Raw genomic sequence first — 27,018 nt, 5'->3', positions numbered from 1 at the left:
AGATACAGTAAATCCTTGGGGGCAGTCTGTTGCCTGTTCTGTCCATGTAGAGTTCCCCAGGTCACTGGTGTAAGGGTGAGTAGGATTCACGTGCAAAAATGTTATGTGAAAACTGTAACATTGTGGAAACTACTTCTGTAAAGCCTTAATGTACTTAAAGTACGCCCCCTAAACTGCTACCCCAAAATCCTTGCCAATACTACCTGTTAACAGACATTAACTTGCTCATCATGACATGGATTAAAAAGCAATTGCACACACTTGGGCAGGAGAGCAGTAGTTACATACATTAAGAAAGTTGTAGCCACAGACAGGTCTGCAACTATCAGTGAGGCCAGGTCCCACCCCCAGAGCAGGCCAAGTTACAGTGTAATGATGCATGACTTATAAGTTCACTTGAAAGACACTTTCACAATTCTACTTTCTAGACTGCAAAGTCTAGAATTCCTTGGAATTCAGAATTGTATGTAATAAACTCATAAAATGGTTTGGGTTGGAAAGTACTTTGATGATCACCCAGTTCTAACCCCCCTGCCATGGGCAGGGACACCTTCCACTAGAGTAGCCTGCTCAAAGCCCCATCCAACCTGGCCTTGCACACTTCCAGAGATTGGGGCATCCACAGCTTGTCTGGGAAACCTGTGCCAGTGCCTCACCACCCTTGCATAAACACATTTTTTTCCTAGTATCTAATCTAAACCTGACCTCTGTTAGTTCACAGCCGTTGCCCCTTGTCCTGTCTCCACATGCACCTGAAAAGCCCATTAAATGAAACCCAGAGACCCCTATCTCCCACGAGAGAGGCTGCTCAAACACTACTGAAGTCCATGCTAAACCTGCAGATCACAAACTATTTACCAGAATCACAGTAGTGCAGTAGTACACGGCTCTAACTGACCACTTCTTCAATTTTCTATTACCCTTTTACTGCAACTATGGACCATTTCAAATTCATCCATTATACATCACCCTGCAGATCTAAATTGCAGGGAACTCACTAGTTTAAAATGAGCATTTGCTTACCAACGTTGGAGCATTCCACGCAGTTGTAGGTGCAATCTTGGGTTGCCAGTTGGAACCACCTGTTAGTTTCTTTTCACCTGGCTGAGTCCAGTTTACATCACTTCAAATAAATTTTTTAAAAAAATGTTAGAAAATATTGGGCTTTCTTATAAAACTTCCTCAGGTAAACACCATTTCCACTTGGGAATGAGGCTTCTTTTATTAATGAAGCTCATTTAGCAAAGGAGTTGATAGAAAATTTCATGGCAACACGTTTTGGTTTGGAAAAGTAAGAAAAGAGGTTCAGCATGAGCCCCCTCAGCATTCTCAGTCAACTTGCCCAGAATAGGTAAGTTAGTGTATCTGATTCAGGTCAAGATATTTGAGTTAGATTTCAAGACATATTAGATTCCTGAATGATTTCAGAGTTGATGATCCAAATAAACTTGAAAGTTGCCAATCCCATTTCTCAATTTTTCTGCTAGAGCAGATGTTCACTGTTGAATCCACATAGTCTGCTGCAGAATTCACTTGTCTAAAGGTCAGCATCCAGACCAAGGTTGCAATTTCACAATCTTTAAAACTACTCTGCTCACACTCAGATCATACCAAGTATTTAAGGAGTGCTATGACTACCTGCAACAACTCCAGAGAAACATTTTGATGAACTAATTTTTTTTAATATACATAAAGTCTGAAACAAACCAAAGACAGGACACACTGCCTGCTGCTATCATTGTCACTGCCACTCAGTCTACAGGTACCTTCCAACAGCTCTCAACGACTCATTACAAGCCCACATGAAGGCTAACATTATGTTGGCATGCACAGGTTTCAACGTGTACACTCATGAAAATTTACTATCATGAAAGCCCAAATGCTCAATTTCTGATTAAGCATACTCACTTTTTAGTAGTTCCATTTCCAATGCCCAAATCTGTCACAAGGGAGAAAAAGAGACTACTGAAATTCTGTTTGTTTCAAAGAAATCAAATAAGTATTTACAAATTGAAATAAGTATTTGCATATTAGTGGTTCCATACTTACTGCCTACAAGATTGGCTAAAGATGAATCCAGATCATCTGACACTAATTTATTAGGCGGTACTTTGGCAACTGGAAGACTCTGGTTTTGAGAGGCCACTGTTGGTTTTAGGAGACCACCTAGTTCATCAAAACCTTGGAATGAGAAACATAAATCATTTGAATCACAGGCATTTCACAAATGTCACAACATTCAATTAAACAAACAGCAAAGTCAACACAATGGCTAAAATACCAAATTTAACCTGGTGAACCTACTCTATACAGGAAGGACAAAACATCCTTGCCTCTAGATAAAAAAAAGATATTTACCATCTTTCACATGGTATTTACCATATCTTTCAGTTATCATATCTATCAGTGAAATAAGATTTCACTTCAGTGGTTTAACCTATGAGACAATTTTACCTGGATTGGATTCACAGTGACTGTAAAGCAGTCAAAACTTAAAGGAAAAAAAAAAAAAATCAAGTGTTTCAACCTTACAAAAACAGGTATTGGCTTTTAGCAAACCACTGGCTTACAAAAAAAAAAAATCCAATGCCAAGAGACTATGCAAAAAACCAGAAAATATCTACTTTCCAGATGCTCAAAAGAATAGAAAGAGCACTATAACTTCAATCTAAATTAACTGTGTATTAACTGATCAATTTCTGAAGCAATCTTAATGCCAAAAGAGGAGGCAAAGAGTGCCAAAAACTGTGTTGCAGATACATAAAATTAAAGATAAAATTTTACCTCCTCTAACCGCACTCTATGTATACAGACTTAATTTCAGCTGACAGCAGATAAAAGGAAGGCTTTTCACAGTGTGAAGTTTTAATGTACAAAATATTTAAGTGAGGAAAATCAGTGTAAACATTTCAGCATAGTGTAGAAATAGTCTGCAGAGAAAAATTATTTGATTAATGCTGTTATTCACCTTTTAAAATCAGCTTTCTTTTCTTCATCTGAAACTGTCCCAGTAGTGTAAATACTTATTAAGAGATTATACCTCAAGAACAAAATAAATTAAAGGAAAGGAACATATGTAATTTATTTTAGCAAATGTCTTACCACCAGAATCTGGGACAACATTAGAGGATTTGTTTCCAAACACAGACTCAAAGTCAACATTAAGGCCAGCTGATGGCTGTGGTTGAGCAACAGGAGATGGAGTGAACCCTGTGGAGATAAAAAAAGAAAGAAATTGTATGTTTTTATACAGCATTTCCCACAAATCCACCTTTATTCCAGACAAGCCAAATAAATATTTCAGCACTGCAGAAAGACTAAGAATACCTCAAAAGTCCAGACTACACCCCGACACTGAGCGGTTTATTTGGTCTTTATTTGAAGTTACTCCTCCAAAGAAAGATTTTGTCTCAAAAACTGAACAGAGACTACCCTGCAACTGCTTAATCTCTTGTCATCTTCCTTCTTCTTTTACCATATGCTCACAATAAAATGACTGAGGAACAAGACACCATGCTTCTCCAGGAAAAGAAGCTGGCTAGTGCAGAATCTATTTCAAGATTATTTGACTGAAGATTATTCCTTCATGTTTTATATTAATCCAGCAATTCTCTTAGCGATACAACTGGAGCAAAATCCCGCACATATCCCAAGGTGCCTGAACTAGTAATGCCTTGGATTAGACACTTAATACTAATAATTTTCATAGCTCTTAGTTATTTGTGGACACACATTTTGAAGTTGACCATGTTTTGCAGGTCAATTTCCAGAACTTATGGTAAAATATGGGGAGGTACAGTCACATTTTGACTCCTAGTGCTGTCTAAACTTACTTCGTTTGTCTTCCACGTATCTCTAGTGTTCTACAAATGCACAATTATTTTTCAACACTAAAAATCTATGAAGCATGAAGCATTGCATGTGATGTTCAGCAGCATTAAATTAATAGTTCAGTAATAAAGAAGGTAATAGCCATTTGTTTGCAGTATTTTTAAAATGTCACGTATGATCACACATGGTCACGTGCATGTGCATCACCTTGGTATTCAAGCAATAACAGAAGTAATTATTGCTTTATATGAAAAGCACTAAAAAAAGCCACTTTGAAAATTAGCTCTTCTAGTTTCTGACAAAAAGTGTGATGACATGGAGAAATTAAAGGATCACAACTACTTGAGCAGTAAAACTGCAGTGGGTAGAAATAACTGACAAAAACCACTTCTTGGATTTTATTTTGCTTGCTGGAACAGAACTTCATTTCAATCTTACTGTTTTTCTGAAATAAGTCACATTTCACCTAAAAAAGTTAGCAACTATAGGATGTCATTCTTGAGCATAAACTTAATAGAAAAAGCCCAAATTTGGATTACCTGTTTCTTTTTGTCTTAAAGGAATATAAGACTCCTAATTCACCAAAATTTTGATAATGTAGTTTTTCATTAAAAATAAATCAAAGTAAACTGCATACAGCAAAACATGGGAAGCAGTAATGTGGGAATAATCAACAAACCAAAATGAGTATCTTTATAACATGTATACCATCAAGTTGTTACAAGCCATTTCAGGGACTCTGAACTGCAGATGGGAATTCCTTTGATGGGATGTCCTGCAACTCTTAAAACTCTGTCTGTACCAACAGACAACTTGACTTACAACAGTTCATTTTGTTTTAGCAATCAGCCTCAACTGAAACAAGCTGAGTTTTCTGCTGTCATATTTTAGAAGTTTCAAGAAGATGAAAACATCTCCAAGACAAAATAATACACAGGACTCGTTGAATCAGCCCCTGAGAAAGATCAAATCCTACTCTAGATATCAACCACCAACTCGGGGCATTTCGCTTAACAGGGATATTTTGACAGGTGCAAAGGTCAGTACTTTTAATGGAGCTTCTTTGAATATCAAGACTTGACAGAAACTAATAATTCCACTTTTTTAATAAGGAACAAAGGGAACGGAGTAATTTGTAGTATTCAACCTTTTGTTAAATGATACTCACTGATTTTTATGCAAAGACACTAAACCAAAATGTGACTTGATGGAGCTTGTAAGAGCTAAGCCTTCCACAAATCATTTACTGAAGGTATTCCTAAGCCTTGCATGCAGCAATGTTTACACACCTGCTCAGCCTGGTTTGGACCTGTCATAGCCCACAGTCTCTCTAACAACTACCAGAATCATCAACAGTATGGGGCTACTACACAGATGTGACACAGCTGCACAAATTGTTAGTCACTACTTTAATGCAGCAGAGACCTCTTTCCCCTGTTCTCTTGCAAAACTTAACACTAGTTTAGTGCACTGTTTAAGAGCAATACATCAACAAAATTGCCATAAGCAGCACGAACATCCCAATCCCTTTATCTTAAAAACAATGAGCTACAGCAAGATGAGAAGCTACTTATAAACATGCATGTCTTTTGTGTGGTATGCAGCAACTGGTAAACTACAAGAGATCCTGAAATGGGGAGATACTCATTTCATGTTTAGACTAAACAAGTCTTAGCTTGGCACAAATGGAAAAAATACATACCATTTGTGACCACACAGCTGGCACAAGCACATGAATAATAGTTGGAGCCACTACAACAAGGCACTTCTGTAGTCAGTAACATGCCTACGAGCTCTAGGCACACAACACATTCAAACCTGTGTGTGTGGCAAGGCTGTGTCCCGTTACCTACCTCCAAATAGACCAGCTACAGAAGAAGGCTCATTGCGGAAATGAGAAGCGTTAGGATAAGCTTGAGGACCACAAAAAGAATCTGATAAGGAGTATCACACAAGAGAGAAAGCCAGGAAAGGAGAAGAGCGAGAGTTACAGAAAGAGAACCAAGATACACTGTTGATCTGCTTTTCAAAACTTTAATTTCACATCACTCTATAAATCCACATATAGTCTAATAACATAAACTAATGGAATGAAATCAATACACATCAGACAGACAGTAAGAAACAAGTTTACACAATCTCTAACACAAAAGGGAAAGCACAGCTTCAAAGGAACAGCTATATTAGGATCAATTTTTTTTCCAATCAAATGCCATGTTTTACACCCTTGGAGGAAATGAGTGTAAAATCTTCAAGGCATTTTTCTTATACCTGAATTATATTCATATTTGGTTGTCACAAAGGGATTTAGTTGAGTAAATGGATTGTAATGATCTAAAGAACCAGAAAGAGTTATTTTAAATCCACATTCACATTATCGTAGTGCCTTGATAGAGCTACAGCTAAAACTGCATCTACATGTCCCATTTCCATCTCTCAGGAGGCCACTCTGGTTCTAGACATGAGACACTGGAAGGGAAGGTAATGTATCAATGCCATCCATTTCCAGTGACTTCACAGCTGTCATGTGATAAATACTACAAAAACCAGTAAGTACCACAAAAATCCACCAGGGTCCTTGTTCAAGTTAGGCAGAGGAAACTAATCTGAATAAATAGCCATCTTACTAAAAAAAAAAAAAGCTGTATTTGAAATATTCTACATTTACATGAACCATAAAAATTTCATTGAAGCAAGGAAAAGACAGATTATCACATAGCAGTACCAACTTTAAAGTAATTTTTACATATGTAAAGATATATTTATCTTGCTTGCTTTGTCTTTCCAATAAAGACAGGCCAGGAAACTAATTAGTTAAGCTGACAAAGTATAGGTAGCATAAATATCTTTAAAGAGATAATTCCTTTGTGTTACTTCTATTAACAAGTACCAGAGGTATTAAAAAACTCTTTGTTCTAATAGTCTGTATTTTAATTTGCATTTCAATTCTATTGGGTTCAACCAGCAAAAAATACAGCCTGTGGTGTACAACTGTCTTTAAAGTTGTTTTTTTAATAGAACTGACATACAATTAAGTGATTTTTCATTTATGAAAACAAACTGAAACTTCATATTGAAAAGTAATGAAATTACTGTAGAGCTGCACCAACACAAATGTTGGAAGGATTTCTAGTGAGGCAGCCATGCTAAACTGTCTCCAAAGTAAAACATGAACAGATTTTAACAAGTGAGTTGTTAGTTTATTGTCTCATAGGTAAACAGTCTGAGTAGATTATGCATGAATATGTGTGTGGCTTTATCAGCTTTGTTAACGACAACGTGACTGGGGCAAAAACATCCTCTATTAAAAAAAAAAATAAATCAGATTAGGCTCTTTTCTTTAAAAAGAGTATTTTAACCTCAGGAAGAAAGCAACAGCATTTTCTTTTCCTTCTCAGGCATATGCAGCATTCTACCTTAAAATTCCCATGTACAAGAGACTGCAAAACTGCACTCACCAACTGCTCTAACTGTAACTGCTTCTTTACATGGGGTTAGAATCCCATCTAGGCAGCCAAGCAAGGATTTTAACACCAGTTTTACTGCACAGGGACCAAATCAAATTCTAACATAGCAAAAAACCAGTCCCAAAACGACCAGCTTTTAGCTTCTGAAAGGCTGCAAAAACATATTTTACAAACTAAAATAATGGTAAAATTTTTAGGAAATAGGAAATTAGTTTAAAATGGTACTTTACCAACAAACATTTCATGTGTGGGTGTCCTACTGGTGAAAGTAGATACATCAGAAGACACAGACAGATGAGCAGCATCGTTAGTTTTTGTAAGGAAAGGATTTAGGTTTGGAATGGCATCATCAACACTATCAACAGTAGCAGAAAAAGGATCTGTTCAATTCCAGAGAGCAAGAGAAAGAACAAAAGGGAGACGGATTTAGTTTCCTCCTGACATCTCTAAGCTTGGGATGACCTAGCTAATTATTTAATTTTCAAGTTGTCCAGGACTGCAGATACTAGCTACTAATTTCCTTTTTTATTTTTTTTTTATATTAATAACACCATCTTATAAACTGTGCTTCAGACTGAAAGTAGCTATGCTATTCCTCTTTAACCACAATCACTTTTTGTTTCTCACAGTCACATCCTAACATTTGCAACAAAGTCTCTGGAGCAGAGGATGCCTGTCAGCACTACAGAACCCAAGGTGCTATGAGAGAATTCAATACAATGACATCCTCAAGACAACTTTAAAAACCTGAACAAAACCAACTGAATTGAACTTCTTTTTCCAAACTGTTTTTATGGATTTTTCTATTACTGAGCATCATGATATTTCCAAGAGCTATGATTATATCAAGGTAGCATACAGGACATAAGCACTTTTCTCGCTACCTGGAACATCAGGAACAAAGGAGCTTGTTGTAGGTATGCTGTTACCTGCAAGCCAGCAAAGGACTGCTCTGCTTTTACAGACAACAGACACTAAGCCATAATAAGAAAAATGTTTCTTAGTAAAAAAAAAAACAACAACAAAACTGTCAGACTTTATTGGAATGAAGGAAACATGGATCTATACAAGTGACTTCTCAAGGCACATAGTTTCAAGGTTTCCTGAGAACAGATGGAATTGCAAAGCTCAAGTACTCCTATAACTCACAATCTAACAGAATAATCTGGATAGAGAAGGCAGCTACAATACTTGTTAACTGAAGGAGTTGTGGTATAACTGTCTAGTTTCAGAGCCTATGAATCCTTGATGGAAAATCCAAGAACTCACTAGGTGAGATCAGCAAGGCTTTTATCTAGTCCTACTTATGGTGCCTAGAACTGCAGCTTATTCCTCTAGACAAAGCCACTACAGAGAAATTTCTGAATAGTAATGATGGGAAAGATGTCTTAAATACTTCAGTTCTTGGCCTTTTCTTTTTTTAACCTGGCCAGTTTATGCATTTATCCACAACTCTTGTAAATACTATCGTGCTGCACCAAGCAGTTTTGAAGTGTAAATTATTTTCTCTCCTTGAATCTGACCTCATGATTCTTAGCTCCAAGTCTCACACAGCCTCATAATGTGCTCAGTTGTACAAAAGTCCTAATGGAAATAAAATTTAAAAACTCTAACTACATTATTCTTCACAGGCTTAATGCATGCTTTGATTTGCTGCAAGCTCAAGGTAAGTTATTAGGTAAGACCTGACTTTTCCCCATATTGCTTAGCTATGTTGCAAGAACAAGTGAAATACCTTAAAAGACCTTTTCCCAAATCATTCAGCCAGCAAAATTACAGTGTCCAATACTGAATAAAAGATAAGCAGAATAAGCTGATGTAATATTTGCAATGTGTAACAGGAATACAAAATTACATATTGTCTCATGTATGTTTTATATACTGGACATGCCAATCAGTCAGTTGCCTGAAACTGAGTCTGTTTCAGCTACTACTTAAAACTGCTTTCTGCTTTGAATGTCATTTTAAAAGATGTAGAACAAACAAATCTGACAACAAAAATGGGGCAGATCATCCATTCTTCACTTTTTCCTTGCTCTGTTGCATATTCTCTTGATTTTATTGGTTTTCTTTATATATATTATATAAGTGGAAAAAATTCAAACGGATGGGTCAAAATGTTCATTTCTACACTGACACATCTGCTTTGCTTCTGAAGTTTAGGTACAAATTGATAGCTGGCAAATATACCAGACACAGCTGGAATGGTCTCCAAAGAACCCCAACAAATAGTGCAGATAAAACAATATAGAAGAAATTAAGAAGCACAAGTTTTCAACTGTATTTGTCTGAAACTACTGACCACTAAAATTATTTTACACATGTACTCAACCAGAAAATAACCAAAAACTGCTTTCTGTTCCCAGTTCCCAAGCCTGTATATGGAACTTCCTGTGTTTTGACTAGTTAGACAATACAATGCAACTTGATTTGCTCAGAAATGTAACCCATTTTCAAATTCTCTGCTTGTCTGCCCCATTCTAAGTCTAGCCATCATGTCCAATCTTGTCCAAGTTTCATAACTTGCAAATGCTAGTAACAAAAGTAACCGAAAATGAATTGGGTTTGGGTAATTTATATCCTTGCATATTCAAGTTTTAGAAATTGCTATCAATTCTGACAGCACCACCTCAACGTTTCTAAAGCCTGATTTCATCCTTGAATACAAACAGCATCTGTTTGTGCCAATGGAATCACTCTGCACCTGTATGCTATCATTAGGCATTAATGATTTAGGTGCATTTAAAAGAGTAGTTTGAATTTTTCAATTTCTACCATTAAGTTATCCAATTAGAAGTATTTTGTCCGAAAGCACAGTGACAAAGGATTTTCAGTGGCATCTTTTACAGTTTGAAATAGGTAAACTGAAAACAGATCAGAAAACACAATCACAGAACCTAACCCCCAGGAGTTTAACCTTGTTAACTTTAGCACTTTTGGAAGCACAAAATTAAAGGCAGCAACCCAAATATAATGCTCCTGTAGTAATTTATTGATTTATTACACACCTAAGTTCTGCATAAAATTTTAACAGTAACTGATTTTAGCTGATTTGATACTCTTCTCAAAGCCACCATATACACCAAATACAAACATCATCATGTCAGAAAATTACCTAAGGGAGGGTTGCTGTGCAGTGGTTAGAGCACAGGACTGGAAATAGTTCAGGTTCCATTCTTGGCTCTGCCACTGACTTGCCGTATGACTTCAGACAAGTCAGTTAATTGCTCAGATTTCCCCATCTGTAAAATGTGGAAAGCACTTCTTATCTACCTCACCTGTGTGAAGTGAGTGTTCATGCCTGCAAAGCTGAAGAGCTAGGGGTTCTTTTATGAAAGGTAACACAAAAAATGGTGATCCCAGAATTGTAGCCGAATATTTTAGCAGACAATCCAAAATCTTCACAGTTAATTCTTTAAAGTATTTAGAAATGAGTCAACAGCAAGCAGATATATCAACTACTATTACTGAAGACTCATACCATGAGCAACGCACATTGAACAAACACAGACTTTCAGGCTCAATTTTCAAGTTAATAAAGAAAGGCTGAATTGTGATGTGACCTTTGAGAGGCAGAATTCCCCTTTTATCTCTTACCCACAAAACAAACAGGAAAAGCAGAAACAGAAGGTGTTTTGCAGAAAGCAATCAAGATGAGCTAAACCATTTTTCTCCATTTCTAAACTCTAAGCCTACTATAGCATTGAAATTTATATGCCTAACTCCATACACTCCTCACTACATCTTTCTCCAAAGAGGCTTTGCTCAGCAAAACTAAAGAACAAGCAAAATACTCATTTTTTCAGAAGCTGCCACATATATTAGTAGTGTCTTCCTCACTCAAAATTATGTTATTTCCCTACTAACAAATGTGAGAAGGTATACAAAACAAAGTACACAGCACAAAGTAAATAGGAGAGCAGAACACATACACAGCTTAATATGAAAATACATTAGATAGCTGGAGAGATGTTGAGAGTTATAGCTCATAAAAACAAATAAGAAAGTAAAAATTCAGAACAGGGTTGTTCTGATGCCCATGAAACTTCCTGAAGCAGCAATTCCCAATCTTTTGCATCATAAAAGAAAGCATTATTGCAATCATCTAGTCAAAAAGAGTATTGTGGAAATAGCCACATAGTTCAGGAGTTTACTATTTTAAGTGTGATTTATGTAGAAAAATAAAAAACCAACACAACCTCCCACCTCCCTCTGTTACAAAGCTTTTTAATCCTCCACCAGTATAACCAACAGTTACATTGGCAATATATTACCATATCTGAATTATTCTGGAGCACTGCAAAGCAGCCAAGAACCTTGAGGAAACACTGAAATGTTCCAATCTTGTAGGAAAATTAATGCCTTTCTAGAACTCTCCTGCTTGATCCCTTGGTTTGAGGACTTGATTCTACCAATAAAATCATCTCAACTAATTCAGTCCATCCTAGAAAGTGGGCAGAACAAAAATTTGGGTGTTCTGGAGTAGACTTCAGAGGGAAGAATATAAATTTTGCCTCTTCACTTAAGAGGCCAAACAACAGCTTTTTGCTAATTTGCTATTGTAGTTAAATTAAATATAGAAGAGATTTGTAAAGAGAAGCCTTATTATTATTTCAATAACTAACTCTGGTCTGTCTTTCCATGCACAGTTGTCACAAGTACCTCCTTTCAGGCCTCATCCAAGTTCTGCCTTACCATCACCAGCAAATCTGATTTAACATTCGACAAAATTTAGAACACATATTAAATCAATTTTACATTCAGGTTCCTGTGTTTGCAGCACAGTCTATCTTCACTGAACTGGCTTCTAAACAGCCAAGTTTTTGCAGCTATGTGAATCTTGAAGAGGGCTGTTAAGAGGCTGATAGAGCTGGTCAACAATTAAAGTAACTTAGCTAATAAGATACATCAAAATTAAGTTAGAATCAACACATTATTTTGCTACATTATTTTACAGAGATTTTACTTTTTATGATCCCTTTATTCACTTGTAAAGTCTTATTAAGATCTCTCTCTTTAAGGAAGAAATAGCCCCCAGATTAGGGGCAACATGTACAGGAACATGGCCATAGCAATCAGAGCCTTAATGGAACTCAGAATTCTTACCTCCCCAGGTACTTCCTACTTGTGGAGCAGCAGATATAGGATGCACAGACGGATGAAAAGTTGGCTGCAAATCAAGCAGATCATTTGGCAGCTTTGAAGTGCTACAAAGATAAATTAATACAACTGTTTGAACTACATCACAGTTTTCAATATAGGCAAATGCTAGCCACTGTCAACAGTAATGAAAGCTTTGTTATAAAATACTTATTACAAAATGGACAGAATTGAGCCAAAATCAGAAGGGCTGGTGAGCTCCATATTTTCAGTTCTGTAAAAAAGTGTCAGTTTAGCAAGAAAAGTTGCATATTATGCCAAGGGATTTTTGTCAAAGCTGTCCAAGACAAAGAGAGGTGTCCTCGCAGTCCAACAATAGGCTAAGAGATGTTATGTTCAGAGCTATTCATTAACTTGTAAAGTCACCTCATGAAAACTCTATAACACAAGAAAAACAGATGGACAAAATGAACTCTAGTGGGTTGCACCACCAAAATATAACTCTAAATTCTACAACTCAGATCTTTCCACTACCATCGCTACTGAGAAACTACCTCACAACCATAAGCTTTTAAAGAACTTTGGGGAAAGCAAAATATAAGAGGCCTTCAAACACTTGATCACACATCAGGCCTGTGAATGAATATTTAAATTTTAGACTATTCAAAACCAAATTGAGACCTTATAACATCACATGGAAATTAAGAGTGAAGGCTTATATACAACTGCTGCATTAATTTAGGCAGTCAAACAGGAACAGTAAAATTCATCCTCCTGCAGAGAGTTCCTTTCACACTTTAGATAAGTCTTGGGGAAAAAAGAAAAAAAAAATAGTACTGGTCTCTCCAGGAACCTTTCAGGACATGAAATGAACCCAAGTCTGCACATATGGCTTCTACTATGCATAGATGCTGAATCACTCTGACATCTGAACATTTCTTTAAACGAGAGCAGCACTGGAGTTTAATGGCTAGTACTGACATCCTAGATCGCTGTAGATTTTCTTGCTCACCCAATCACTCACATAATTCACAGTTTTCAGTATTGCAGGATTCATTTCAGCAGTGATTGCAATCACATTTTGCCACTGCTACTTCTATTAAAAAGCAGCATGGGCTGGCACTGCCCTGTAACGTGAGCAGCTGAACAAAGATAATTTTCAATGCAAAGCTTGTTCAAGATAATGACAGTGATTAACCAGACACATTGGACCTAACAGCAAGTCACTGAACTTCTGACCCAGCATATCCCCTTCCTGACAGCTCCTGCTGTAAAATCTGTTCTTTGCTTATAGCAGTCATTCTGCCAGCAAGTAAATTTGAGCATGAAGAAAAAACAGCATTCAGTGGTTTTTTTACAAGAAAACACTCTTGTCCTCACTATGCAGCATTTCTGTCTGTTTAAAGAAATTTTATCAGATGTTTTTATATTTCAGACTTTTTGAGAAGCAAGATCAGATACTCAAGTTCAAAGCACATACTTATTTCAAGATTTCTGGCTTCTAAAAAGCTATTAAAAAAAAAACAACAACTTTTTACAAGGAAGTCTTTCAGTTACTAACACAGAGATTCTCTAGCTTCATATACAAGACTCAGCTATTCACTTCATACTTGGTGTCAAGTAATTTCCTACAATAGCTCTCTAATGGGAAAAGAAAGCTGTCAAAAGAGCAAATGATTCTTATGTGAGCTTTAACAGAAAAACTAAGCAATCCTTCAGGTTTAGGATCACTCTCAAAGCAAAAATATGACTTCAGAGCAACAATTCCTTCAATACGGATAGAGGCACGGTACCTTCCGCTGCTGCTTCATTTGACAGATATTTTACAGAATGAAGATCACACACTTGCTCATACCAACAACTCCTGTTAGTCAAAGATCAGGCTTAGCATGCACTTTCTTTGCATGGCCTTACAGAGATGTTCTAGATACAACACAAGACTGCAAAACCTGCCTCTCATTTCAACTTGTGTTTCAGGCTTTTCTTTTTCTGAAAAATTAGCCAGAATATTTCCCACTCTTCTTTTAAAGATCTAGGAATGCATTTTTTTTATGACTTCCCAAACAGAAATTTTATCTGACTTTTCTCAAATTTACTTCTAATGTTCCTTGGGGATAAACTATGTCTGTTTTACAGTTTCAACCATCTGGCATACTGACTAAAACAGCTACAAGGGCTATCAGCAGTCAGCTTGTTCCAGAAACTTCTGCAAACAGATGATGAGAACACAGTTTAATGTTATTTATTGCAATAGGCTATTTTCCCATCAGCTTCACTATAATTTCTTACCACATTGCCAATGTACTCTACACCCAACCAACTTGGTGCAAACACTCTGTGGCAGAAATTTAGAAGAAACCCTAGCTGCAACATATCTCCTACTGGAGGATTCAGCATACCTGTTAGAGGAGCTAGGGGTAGAAAAAATATCAATGGCTGGTGTAGTCATTATGCTTCCTGCTGCAGTTGACACAGGAGAAGCTGCTGTGGTTAAAGAGGTATGAGGTTTCTTTGCAAGTTCTTTTAGACGTTGCTCCTGTTGGAAAAGTGAGCTGGTGTAAGAAATCTGAACATTTGTGTGTGTGACACTGGAGGTAAATGAAACAGAACTAAAGAATTGGTTATTCCACACACTAGTGTTAGCCACTTAAAATTACAAGTCAGCAGTGCCACAAATGTTTTGGAAAATTATTTTAACAAACTGTCCACAAGCTGTACCATCTAAGTACACATAATTCTGCTTTCAGACTTTGCCAACAGTCCATGTTCAGCATTAATAACTCTGTTTTGCCTTTGCTTCTTTAAGAATCCTAATAAGCTATCAACAAGAGCATGGGAAAAGTATTTTCAATTTGAAATTCTGTGTGCCTACCTTTAAAGCTTTCAAGCGAGCCTGTTCTTCCTCTAACGCAGCTTGCTTTTCCCTTTCATCCACTTTTGTGAGGGACAGGCCAGTGCTTGCAAGGGAAGAGACTGCATTGGAAAGGGTGGTAGCCCTAAAGTAATTGGACAGAAGAAAAGCTGGCTGTTAACAGATGACACGTGATAGGAGCTTCTAAAGAACACACTTTGTTTGTATCCACCCAGTCTCCTCCTGAGATCTCCAGAACGGTGGCTATATCTTACACTGCACAAGTGAAAAGTTGAAATAAGATACATCACATAAAATGCAAACTTAAAAATGCTCAGAAATCCCAGTGTCTACTCTACTGGCTTTTGGGTTTTCCACCTTAAATGCTTCACAAAACTGCATCACAAAATTCACATTTAAAGCCTTTGCTCTTTTCCTGTTTACCAAAAATCACATTGCTGTGTGCCTGCAAATCATCTCCAATCATCTGGGCTCCATTTCAAACTGTTGTTAATTTAACAGGCTTAGTGAACAAACTATCAATGCCTCTAATATATCCCGAAGGAAATTTTAAATTTATCATCATGTTTAAGAGTATGCAAAAAGATTTAAAACAAGTACTTCACTTTTAACAGAGTAATCTTACAAAAGAAAGCAGATATTCTAAAAAGAAGTGCCCTAGCAAAATCATGCCCTAATGGCCACTGCCATAAAGAACTTATAAAATATTACTGCCTTAGTTTTTTAACATGCAATAAAAAATGCTGTTTAATTTTACAAGTTTTACCACCAATATTATCCTTTTTAAAATTTAAACCATGAAACATGTCATGTAGAGGACTTCTCTATATTGCCTGTAGTGTTTTGGAAAGCACTCACAATAATATGCCTTATACCATATGCATTATGGCGTTAACTTCCCATTACTTTTAAAATTCATTCTTAGCATAAGGACTTCTGGAAGTATTTCCTTGTGTTTGACAAAACATGGATTAAAGCTGAAATGTAAAAGTTTAAGGACGTATTTATTCATGTTGCATACCTTACAGAAGTCTAATTATTAATATAAAAGGAACATTTGCAGGCAATATGTGAAAGAAATTTACTTCCTCTTCAGATGTTCAGGATCAAATGCTACAAGCATAAGTAGGGATGCTAGAGGAGGCCCTTATAGGTCCTTAGATTTTAGTTCTGTTGACCTGGAAGAAGCTGTTTTAAGATATGACAACTTGCTAATCCATCATTGTTCATACAATGCCTTTAAGGAAGTCTCCTCAAATGTTAATTTACAGTGAAATTACAAAAAAACAGATTTAACACTCAATGTGAAAATTGTCCAAAAGGACAAGGATATAAGCACCTGCTTGCAGCTGTGGAATCTTTGATTTTCTTCCCCTCTAGAGAAGCTAAATGCTGTTCCAAAGCATCAAGAAGGCTACTTGGTGCCTGCAAAGAGAGACATTGGGGAATACATTTGAAGAAACCAATAGCTAAAATATTTTCAGAGAATGCAACTGTAGGGCAGCAGGTGCAACAACCCAGAATACTTCCATCCCCTCTTGGCATTCAGTACATATTTAATGACTTCAAGTAGAAGTATCCTTCTCACTACATTATTCCATCACAATGATCTATCAGCAAGGACTGAAATAAGACCAGAAATTTTAAAATTAACAGCTAGGAAACAGCAAGCAGACAATCAGAAGCAGTCATTATTTTAAGAGACACTAAGAAGGTCACTGTACCTAAAATAATTTCTCTGTGCATGCTCTGCAAGCCTTCACATTAATTTCAATAGGCATATAGCCAAAAGCAATGCTGCTAGAAACCACAGCTTCATAACATCATGTAAGGGTTTCATTATGTGACCTCACAGATTTAAACTCTGTCTTCAAGTTTGATGGAAATATGGTTATCTTAAAATTAAATTAGAGAATGAGAGAAATGATATAAATATATTACAACAGGATCACAGAATATAAAAGCCAGGCTCTGACAGAGCTTGGATTTAATCACAAACTTAGAGATAACTTGGTGACAATGTACAAAAGAACACATAAGTGAGTGCCACAATGGCAGGTTTTTCCTGATCATGCAACCCCAAAAAAAACAGACGTGCACTGGCAAACACATAATAGGTTTATCTACCTGTGAGAGATCTGGTATGTCTCCTCTGTCAATTCCAACTTGCTGTAATAAAACAAATGAGCTTTAGAACCTGTTTGCTTTTGTTGAAAGAGAGATGCTCAGAAAGTAAACAACATTAACATGAAGCAATGCAAAAAGTACAAACCTGTTCAATATACATTTTAAATTTCCAGAATCTGTACTCTGTAAAGGTTGGTTGTAATAAATTCTTGTTAATTGTATATACATTGAAGTATGTGTGTTATACAGATATTTTATCTGATAAAATCTTAGAAGTAAGAGAGTAAGAACCCAGTGTTTTAGAACATGAAGAAGTTTGCCTATTCCACAATTTACATGGCAAACTCTCAGACCTACTGATATACAGAATATATTTGATGAAACAAAGCACCTTTGAAGCTTTGTAAAGAAATATTTTTCTAAAATACAGATGAAACTTTGGCGGTATGGAGCAGTACATGTACTATTACAACAGAAACATCAATACTCTCAACTTCAATGGATGATCTTACCAGCTGAAGATAGTATCTCATAAACAAGCCAAGGCTTATTTTTTTTGTTGAATATATATGAATATATATGAATACCAAGGCAATAAAAAGAAGCACACTTCAACTGAAAAATTCCGTAATATTAGGACATTAATTTAGCAGTGGTCTAGAAACACAAAAGGCACAGACTAAACACATCTCTTTTTAAAACCCCACAAACTAAACATTTTGCCAGGCAATTGCTTTTCCCTCTACAAGCACACCTATAGCAAGAAATCTTGAAGAAATCCCATGTTCATCTGTTTGTCTCAATTGCTTTTATGTGAGGCTGTTATTTCAGCTAAAACTTCTGGTAGAATCGTGTGTTTCAAACTAGAATACAACTAGAATCATAGAAAGCACAGCACCATATAACTCCTTTGTTTGTTTAAAGCAAGTCCATTCTTCAAAGAAAGCTCACAGGTATTACATAACCAAGGAAATTTTTAAAATGCACATTAATACATTCTCCTCAAGTAAAAGATAACCCAAAGCACTACACAGTCAGGTTTTTCAATACCGCCCTCAAATGAACTAATCACCAGGTAGGTAGAGATGAACAAGATGACCCTTGACAGAAGAGCAAATAAGCAGGAAGGAATAAGAATCTGTTTTATGATGAAATAAGCACTTTATAAGCTGTTTCAAATAAAGGGCAAAGTTGACTGACTTAAGTTTACCTCTGCAACTTTAAGGAACTCTGAGATCCGTGTCATTCTAGTGAGGAACTTCTTATATATATCAAGGCCTTCTTTGCATTGGTTCTTTTTCATATCAAAGTATTTTTCTAGAAACAGTAAGAATATTTGCATTAAATAAGAAATCCAAGATTTGCAAAGGAGATGCAAAGTAAAAGCATATAAACCAAGACAAACAGAAAATATCTGCAGATCTGTTATTATGATAACTGCAGCAGTCACTATGCCTAACTTGTAGCAAACGACAAAAGCTCTGTCAAATGTGAGCTACTGCTTCCACGCACGCTATTACACTTTATCTTGCCAGTACTAGATACCACAAAAGCATTATCACTTTGAAGGGGACAATCAAGTTTAAGAATAGGTCACTCAAAGAAATGTAAATCCATCTTCTTGGGAAGAAGAAACAAACAAAAAGACAGTTTTACTATCTAGCATTAAAATATCTACTCTATTCCAGTGGCCAGACATCAGGCAAGATTTTGATCTTCTCTGACAAACTAATGCCTCTTACTATGGTCTGGTGAAGTACAACTGATTAGAAATCACCAGTGCTGAAATCAAGAGGGTTCCACCCCTCTTTTGAAAAGCCCTTTCAAGGCATGGGGTTGTTTTCAAAGCATAAGTGAAAGCAGCTGCATGTTACTTCTTACCAATGGAAAGGAAGGTGACAGAGGCTTTAGACTGAAACATTGACTGACTTCAGATTGTCCCTTACTTACTTATTCTGGATTTTACGTTTCATTTTGCAAGCACTGGGTAATGACAGCAACCAGGTAGCTTCATCCAATCAGTGTACAAAGTCAAGCAAATCAACAGATATTTTAAATTTAATTTTTTCCTAATTTAGGCTCCCATTCATCTCCAGTATGTGCAAGTGAAAGGGCCTTAAACCTGAATTCATAATTCTCCTTAAAGTATAAGATGCTCTAGGAACGTAAGACAGCCAATCATGGAAACAAAGCAACATAGCCAAGCAATCACTGACGTTGTGACTGCAAATTTGTAACTGACCATAACTGATTCCTTTACTACACAAATTGTTTCTTAAGAAAATGCCCAATCAATATTATAATTCAGGTTTGCCATGCAATACAGAAAGATAAAACTTAAAAAAACAAACTCAAAACCAATGCACACAAAAATCCCCAACAAAGCAGTGCAAGACAAAAAATGAAGTGAATAAAATCTTGGATGGGCTTTGCTTTCAGATTTGACCTATCCCAGGGTACAAAGCAATGTCAAATGCAACTGCACAGACAAACATTGGAAATAACAGCAAAATGTTGATGTTTTACTGTAAGACTGTTTCAGTTTCTCAAGAGAGCAGCTCTTATGAATCATCCACTGAGTTCCCCCCAGAGCAGAGCATTGCATTGCAGAAAGCAGTTGTATTTACCCAAGAGGTTAATAATCCCTTCGTTATATGCCGCAAACAGTCTAATGGCATCTTTGAAGAGAAGCATGAAGGCAGCATTAATTACACCATTTGTAAGCTCATTGCTATTAACCTGAAAAGATGAGAGAAAAAGTTAATTGAACTGGATTGATCTCTTACTGGAAAACTTCTAGTTAAACTCCAGCACACTATCTCAAGACAGGCTTTCCAATCATCTCACTGGCTATTAGCCGAAAGTAACAAACTAACAATTTCCCCCATCACAGAATTAAATCAAATCATTTTGGCAAACACTTTTGTTAGCCAATCCTAATGTTAACTAACATAACTAAAAGACACAGGGCAGAAATAATCTGCTTTTCAATAAACAAGCAATTCTTACATAAGGTACACAATAATAACACAGTAATTTAGCACAAAGCATTCTTTTCAGTGAGCATTGTATCTTTTTTTCTGATTTCTTGGGGTACACCAATGAACAAAATTATTTGTGCTCTTTAAGCTGTGTAGATAACATGGAACAAGTGCAAGACCTTTTCTTGACCTATTTTACATGTTTGTACAACAAGTGGACGGTATGTTAGAAATGTACTTGCTGCTAAACTTACATTAAAATCAAGAAGTGCATCCATTTGATTTTGTATAATTGGTACAGTTTTTAAGAGTTTTTCTGTGCTCATTGTTCTCATCACTCCATCAGCCCTGTTGTGAAAAAAAAACCCAAAATTTTTCACATGAATTTTGAAGGCAATTGTTAGTAAGAAACAACAGAATATATCAGGTCATCAGAGAAGTCGTTTATGTTTTTGCTATACAAAGCCATCCTTGTGGTGTTTAGGAATGGTGTCTAGGCAATACCACCATAATAACAGCAGTGTAGAAAGATAACAACTTATTTGGTCAAAATATGAACCCAAGATGAATTTTTACTCAAGAGAAAATGAAATTGATGGTGTTTAGAAACATAGGAGTGTTATAATGCATCGGGTAACAAAAAAAAGCTCTAAAGATTATTTTTGAAGCAATTTATATATATTCTTTTTTCCATCACCCAATTATTATTTTGTGTCAGTTTGGATTCTTTTCAACTTAAAGAGGAAAGAAAGAATAAAAAAGATACAAAAAGTTGTATGTTTTTCATGCTTTTTCAAAAAGATTCTAGAGACTACATGAAATTTCCTCTATATTACATAAAAGACAAAGTATATAATCTACTGTAAAAGACTTGTTCAAACTTCTACTTTTTTTTTTTAATATAGACTTTCATGCATACCATCTTGCATTCTTTTTCATTAAACAGTTAATGTTTAAAGATAAAAAATTATAACAATAGAAGGAAAATATGTTTTGGGATATACAATATTGAGCAGTTGAGCCATTGTGAGCCATGGGAGATACTCAAAAGAGAAAAGAAGCCATTGTTTGTATTAAGCCTGAGCTGACATCAGTATTTTTTTGAATTACAGAACATATGACAAAACCTCAAGATGAGTAGAACAAAATGCAGTCCTTACCCTCTTTTAACTTTAGTGAAGTCAAAAGCCACCTGTCTATAGGAAACTGCCTTTTCATTCAAATACCTGCTGTACCGCCTGATAAACGTTGACATGTCATAACCTAAAAAACAAGTTTCAGAGGTTTAATACCTACTTAAAGAATAAGAATGTTACTCAAAATAAAGTGCAAAATATGAACACAAGACAGACCCATCAACTATGCAAAATTGTGCAAAAATATAACCTGAAAATAACTGCATACGTCATTGTATTCACCATGCAAATCAAACCAACAATACCACGAATATCTAGACAACCTCAACTATGTAAAAGTTTACACTTCACTTCCTAAGGAAATTACTTCCACAAGCAAAACAAAGTATTTTATGCAAGTCCTCTTATACTACAATAGAAATTATTATTAAAAAAATTAAATTATGCATTCACAAAGGCATTCACATCATCTCCACAATTTGGCTCATTTGCAACTGAATAGGAAATAGTATTTGATGGAAACACTACAATATGACAGAAATTTTTCTATGTTAAGAGAGCAGTGATAGGAAATATTTTGATAACTGTCAATGTAGGGGTATAGACTCAGAAAAAGATCTGGTCGCAGTCTATGCTGAGAACATAGGAATTAAAACTCAAGAAAATTACAATTTGTAGAGCCTTGGTTATAACTGAGAAGGGTTTCTGTTCTCAACCACTTTGGCTGCCTGTTCTAGTACACTTGTAGCAATATAAGAATATAATATAAGAAGAAAATAAGAACATATGGCAATATAAGAATATAATATAAGAAGAGTAGACAAAGTAAGGAACCACCTAAAGTGAAAAAACAATGACACTCACATGTATGGTCAGATCTGCACTGAAGTGCAGCATAACAGCTTGGAGGACTATTTCAGTTGAAAAATCTGAACTGGAGAAACACTTATTTGCCCACTGAATTAGTCTCAAAGATAAATGGAATGGTCTTTGATCAATTTCCCAAAAAAGGGTTGTTTTTTTTTTTGTTTTTTTTTTTTTAGATACAGGTCTTGTCTCACTGACATGATGTGATGCTTTTTTTAAAAAAAATAAGCTAATAATCAAAATTGCCTCATTTGGAGAGGTCTATCTCTATAGAAATAAGAGGAATGCTAAGAAAGTCAAAAGCCTTTAAGTAAGCCTGTTAGAAAAGATGCAACATGTTCCTCCAGCAGACAACTCCTGCCACACCATTACATTTTATTTAAGAAATTCAGTCTGGGATATAATGGACACAAAAGTTACTTCCTAAATGGCAGGATTCATTAGAGCAACCAAGTTGTCTTTGCTGTTCCTGAGTACATTACTAACTTCTAATGAAAAAAAGACACCTTACCTTGCAATCCACTTTTGTCTAGGAAATTGCTCAAATTAAACAATGTGTTTCTGGACGCCAGATACTGGATAAAACGCTAGATGAAAGAGAAAAAATTGAATACTTTTACTGTGTTATCAAGGAGAAGGAACTGAGCTAACAGTACTAAAAACTTTTTATCCAGGCTACAAAATTCAGCCTTTTTGCTTTAAGACTGACTTCAAATCTGGAAACTATTAAAAAAACCAGATAAACTGTCGAAATAAGCCAGTTATTTTTTAATCCATAAATCTGTGAACAAATCCAAGTATCATTTTATACAAATACCTTGTTTAGTCAGTTTACTTTAAGCCAGAATATGGAACTCTGAACTTCTGGAAAAATCCCTTCAAATACATTCTCATTTTATATGCTCATAGTAGATTCACTGACTTCAGTTTTATAACAACTGATTTAATTTTACCAATTAGCCAAGTCATCTTTGCACAGCATACAGTCATAATGGTACTTAGCTTAAATATGAAAATAAGGTGATATAAATGTTAGTTTGCTTTTAAATCAAATATCAAGCACGACAATCAATATAAAGCATAACACTATCACATAACTACAAATTATTTTTCAAAAGGTGAATGATGCTATTTTCATCTTCCACATTTCAGATCACTGACACAATTTTATAGGAAAAAAAATTGTACAAAGCTGCTACTAAAAGAAGCCAATCACTCAGTTGCAGGAAACATTTTGACGAAAGACAAAAAACAGTGTTGATTAGTGCAACATGTACTACTTCATCACTTTCATTAGCATACATAGGTTACTTAGAAAAAAGTGGAGAAGAGTAAAGGCACTCAGTACCTAGCATAAAGGAATTAAGCCAAAGCTGGAGGCACCATCCCTGGAGGTATATAAAAGACACAGATGTGGGATTTGGGGATATGGGTTAGTGGTGGGCTTGGCAGTGCTGAGTTAGCAGTTGGACTTGATCTTAAATGTCCTTTGCAATCTAAATGGTGCTATAATTAATTTGCATTCACATTGTTCAAGTACTATTTCCAGCTGCAAAAGCTTTCATTTTGAGCAGCAATCTTACCCTCACTACTTCTGTAAAATATTTGTCAAGCAAAATTTGCTTGGAAATTCTATTCTTAATGGAAAGTATTTCAGACAGTCGTCCCATGAAATACCTTTAATTACTATGAACTATTTTGGTATCAGTTTAAAATTCATATGACTCCAAGTGCAAAGTGTATAGACTGTCTTGAAAAATTAACCCAATGAAAAAGTTTAAGCTTCAAGTCATCAACAGAAGTTTGCCCTCTTGTGGCTTAGTTAGCTTAACAGAATAGATTTTCATGCAGACCAGCAACAACTTTCAAGTGAAATGAGTACATGTTTAGAAACGTAACCTCCCCCTCCAACCCAGTCAGAGGAAGCAGTTCTCTGAATGCAACCTGAAAAGAAAAATTTTGGTAATTTGCTAAAGCTATCTCTATTCCAAAGTTTATATAGCTTCCCTTATTCTGACTGTCTGCAGTAAAAATGAATGTTTACAAACATTTTCTAAGAAAGCCTTAGAAATATATTTTTTCTTTTTTTTTTTTTAAGCCAAAACATTCAAGCTGCTGATATGCTTGGCTGGGTATGTCAAGCAATAAGGTTCCAGAGGAATTCAAATTGTGAAGCAAAACAAGTTTATTCCTTTTTGTGTAACTTGGGGTTATGTTTGTGAAATTGTTCAATTGTTAACAGTGTGTGGTTATTTCACCCTGTCCTAGGGTGACCCTCAAAGCCAACTCATAGGCACACATTTGTTTTCATTGCAAAAGATTAGCGGGTGATGGTAGAAATTAATCTATAATCAAGTTACCTAGGAGAAAAGACTAGAGGGTTAGTTACAACATGAGGGTAAAAATGTTTCCATTTTCAGCTTTTAGAACTCCATGTGAGTTACTTTTTCTTGAGTTTTTTCTTTCATGATTAGAACATAAACATAGTAAAAAAGTACCCACAGCATTTGGGACACTTTTTACTCTAGAACTGCACACTTTGAAGTGGAAACAATGGAGACAAACAGAAAATGAGACCTGTGTTCATGCAGAGTTGGACTCAAAAAGTCAAACTCAAAGACTGTCTTACAAAACAAGTTAGTGGAAGCATTTAGCTGACATTTACAGGAATAAGGAGATGCAACTCATTCTCAGACACATTATTTTTATATTACCTCATTTCCATACACCATTAGATGATGGGTTGTGATAAGAGATTTGAAGACCACTACCCAGCTACTGTTGGTAGTTCTTTCAAATAAACTGTCTGCCAGTTGTGGGATGTTCACATTCATCTCATTCGTGCACTGGATTAAATCTGCAATACAGAAATTTCTGTTATTATCAGTTCTGTGAAGGAAGATCAATAATGTTCCCCCAAAGAGTCAGTACATTCTTTTTATGTAGTAATATTTCTAATGAAAACTAAGGGGTCTTCCAGTAAAATAAATATTGAAAAGCACCATGGTTTTGGTCTATCAGAACTTTGTATTATAAAGTTCACGCTGCTCAGTGCCAAGATTCAACTGCTTTTGCAGCTGCCTTAGAAGGCCCTGGAACACAAGTATCATAATGATTTACACTGCCTCTGAATAACAACTCTCAGATTTCAAACACCTAAAGCATCAAATAGCAAAATAATTATTACATGGTACCATTTAATTAAGTTTTACTGGAAGATTATGACTAGAATTAACTGTAATCTCAGATTTCTGGGCTCTTAATGAATCAGTATACCCTTTCAGACACCAGTTCAAAGTGAGTAATAAAAGATTAAGCAATATTTGAATCTTGATACAATACACCTTCAACACCTTCAAAAGGGCAGAGGAAATGTTGAGTGGAAAAAGGAGTCTTCTAGCAACAATGCCAGAAACTGACAGATTAATTTACTTCAAGCAAAGTTGGATTGTTAACCAGAGAGATGGTTAGGAGCACAAGACCCGAGGTTGGCTAGCTAAAACAAAGCTTTTCAATTTCTGTTTAGCCTGGACTACTGTGTCACTTATGCACCCACTTCAGTACAACCAACAGAACAATGTATCATCATCCAGTAACTTATTTCCAAAGGCTGAAGAAGGGATGATTTAAGATGATGACACTATGTTGACAAATACAACAGAAACAACTATATGATAATACAGCTTCCTATTATTTAATATGAAGGTTAACTTAATGCAACATAGTCGTGATGAAGTTTTCCTACTATTATCACTCCAAAAACAATCCAGTAATTTTCACTAAACTGACAGCTGTGCCAAAGGTCGTAGTTCAATAACAATCAAGACTTCAGAATGTCCTATGCCTGCCTGTCTAAGGACTACCAAGACATACTGGAAACACCCATTTAATCTGAAGGCAAACATTTCCCTTTTGAAGACAGTTTTATATCTTGCTATGAGCAATCATTCACCTTGAAGGTCTCCTCAAAGACAGGACCTTCCTTCAGCCAGAGCAGCAGATAAGCACAGCTACCGCATACTCAGAACGAGTATGGTCAGAACTGAAAAAGCATGTTTAAGTATTAAAGGAAGCAAGCAGGAAATTATTTCCACATTCATAAATGCAATGCGATGGAGAGATAAACATTCTTTTATCTACAAGTAAAATTGTGATGACTACAGGCATTCATGACCTCATTTTTAAGTCATGGTTATCTATTATTGGATGATGATTTGGGGCTGTTAAGACAATACCAGGATATTACTCAGCAAGAGACATGCTCTGAACTGGATCATTAAAACCAAGCCCTACAGCTTCTTCACCTTCAGGTCTTCTATCCCAAATAATAACACAAGCAGATTTGTGCAAGGCTATCTGGCAGGAACATATATTAAATACAGAGGTATACACATCACTGGATGCCAAGTCATACATTTTGGCCTAAGAGGTGCCAGTGCATATCAGAAAGTGAGAACTTCTATTCCTACATGCAACATTTGTCAACAGACCAGCAGTAACAAAAACTAACACAAAAGAAGAGGTGGCACTTGAAAACCTACTACTTAAAAATATTAAAAAACACCCCCCCCCCCAAATAAGTATCCAGTGTAGATGATACTTTGTGCTGGGAGAAAAGTTGTCTGAAATGCCAATGA

The 27,018-nt window shown here is 35.8% G+C and overlaps 1 protein-coding gene across 6 annotated transcripts in view; it reads right to left on the bottom strand.

Moving 5' to 3' along the window:
* PICALM (phosphatidylinositol binding clathrin assembly protein) overlaps positions 1 to 27,018 on the bottom strand; it is a 64,449-nt gene that overhangs the window by 13,601 nt on the left and 23,830 nt on the right. For 4 of the 6 annotated variants that reach the window (XM_079303742.1, XM_079303744.1, XM_079303743.1 and 1 more), the window contains exons 2-16: positions 25,096 to 25,238; positions 22,893 to 22,968; positions 21,539 to 21,641; positions 20,633 to 20,726; positions 20,025 to 20,136; positions 18,608 to 18,714; positions 17,398 to 17,439; positions 16,610 to 16,695; positions 15,271 to 15,394; positions 14,798 to 14,934; positions 12,405 to 12,505; positions 3,103 to 3,210; positions 2,050 to 2,181; positions 1,909 to 1,939; positions 1,024 to 1,123 (exon numbers count right to left, since the gene is read on the bottom strand). In XM_079303742.1, coding sequence (XP_079159868.1) covers positions 1,024 to 1,123; positions 1,909 to 1,939; positions 2,050 to 2,181; positions 3,103 to 3,210; positions 12,405 to 12,505; positions 14,798 to 14,934; positions 15,271 to 15,394; positions 16,610 to 16,695; positions 17,398 to 17,439; positions 18,608 to 18,714; positions 20,025 to 20,136; positions 20,633 to 20,726; positions 21,539 to 21,641; positions 22,893 to 22,968; positions 25,096 to 25,238 — 1,496 coding nt within the window. Of the gene's footprint in view, positions 1 to 1,023; positions 1,124 to 1,908; positions 1,940 to 2,049; positions 2,182 to 3,102; positions 3,211 to 5,684; positions 5,766 to 7,528; positions 7,679 to 12,404; positions 12,506 to 14,797; positions 14,935 to 15,270; positions 15,395 to 16,609; positions 16,696 to 17,397; positions 17,440 to 18,607; positions 18,715 to 20,024; positions 20,137 to 20,632; positions 20,727 to 21,538; positions 21,642 to 22,892; positions 22,969 to 25,095; positions 25,239 to 27,018 lie in introns of all 6 variants that reach the window. The other 2 variants (XM_079303746.1, XM_079303747.1) reach the window with 1 other exon arrangement.

Source organism: Erithacus rubecula (genome assembly GCF_903797595.1).
Source record: "Erithacus rubecula genome assembly, chromosome: 1".
NCBI lineage: Eukaryota > Metazoa > Chordata > Aves > Passeriformes > Muscicapidae > Erithacus > Erithacus rubecula.
The sequence above is the reverse complement of the archived record's forward strand: the minus strand, read 5'-3'. Positions and strand labels throughout refer to the sequence as shown.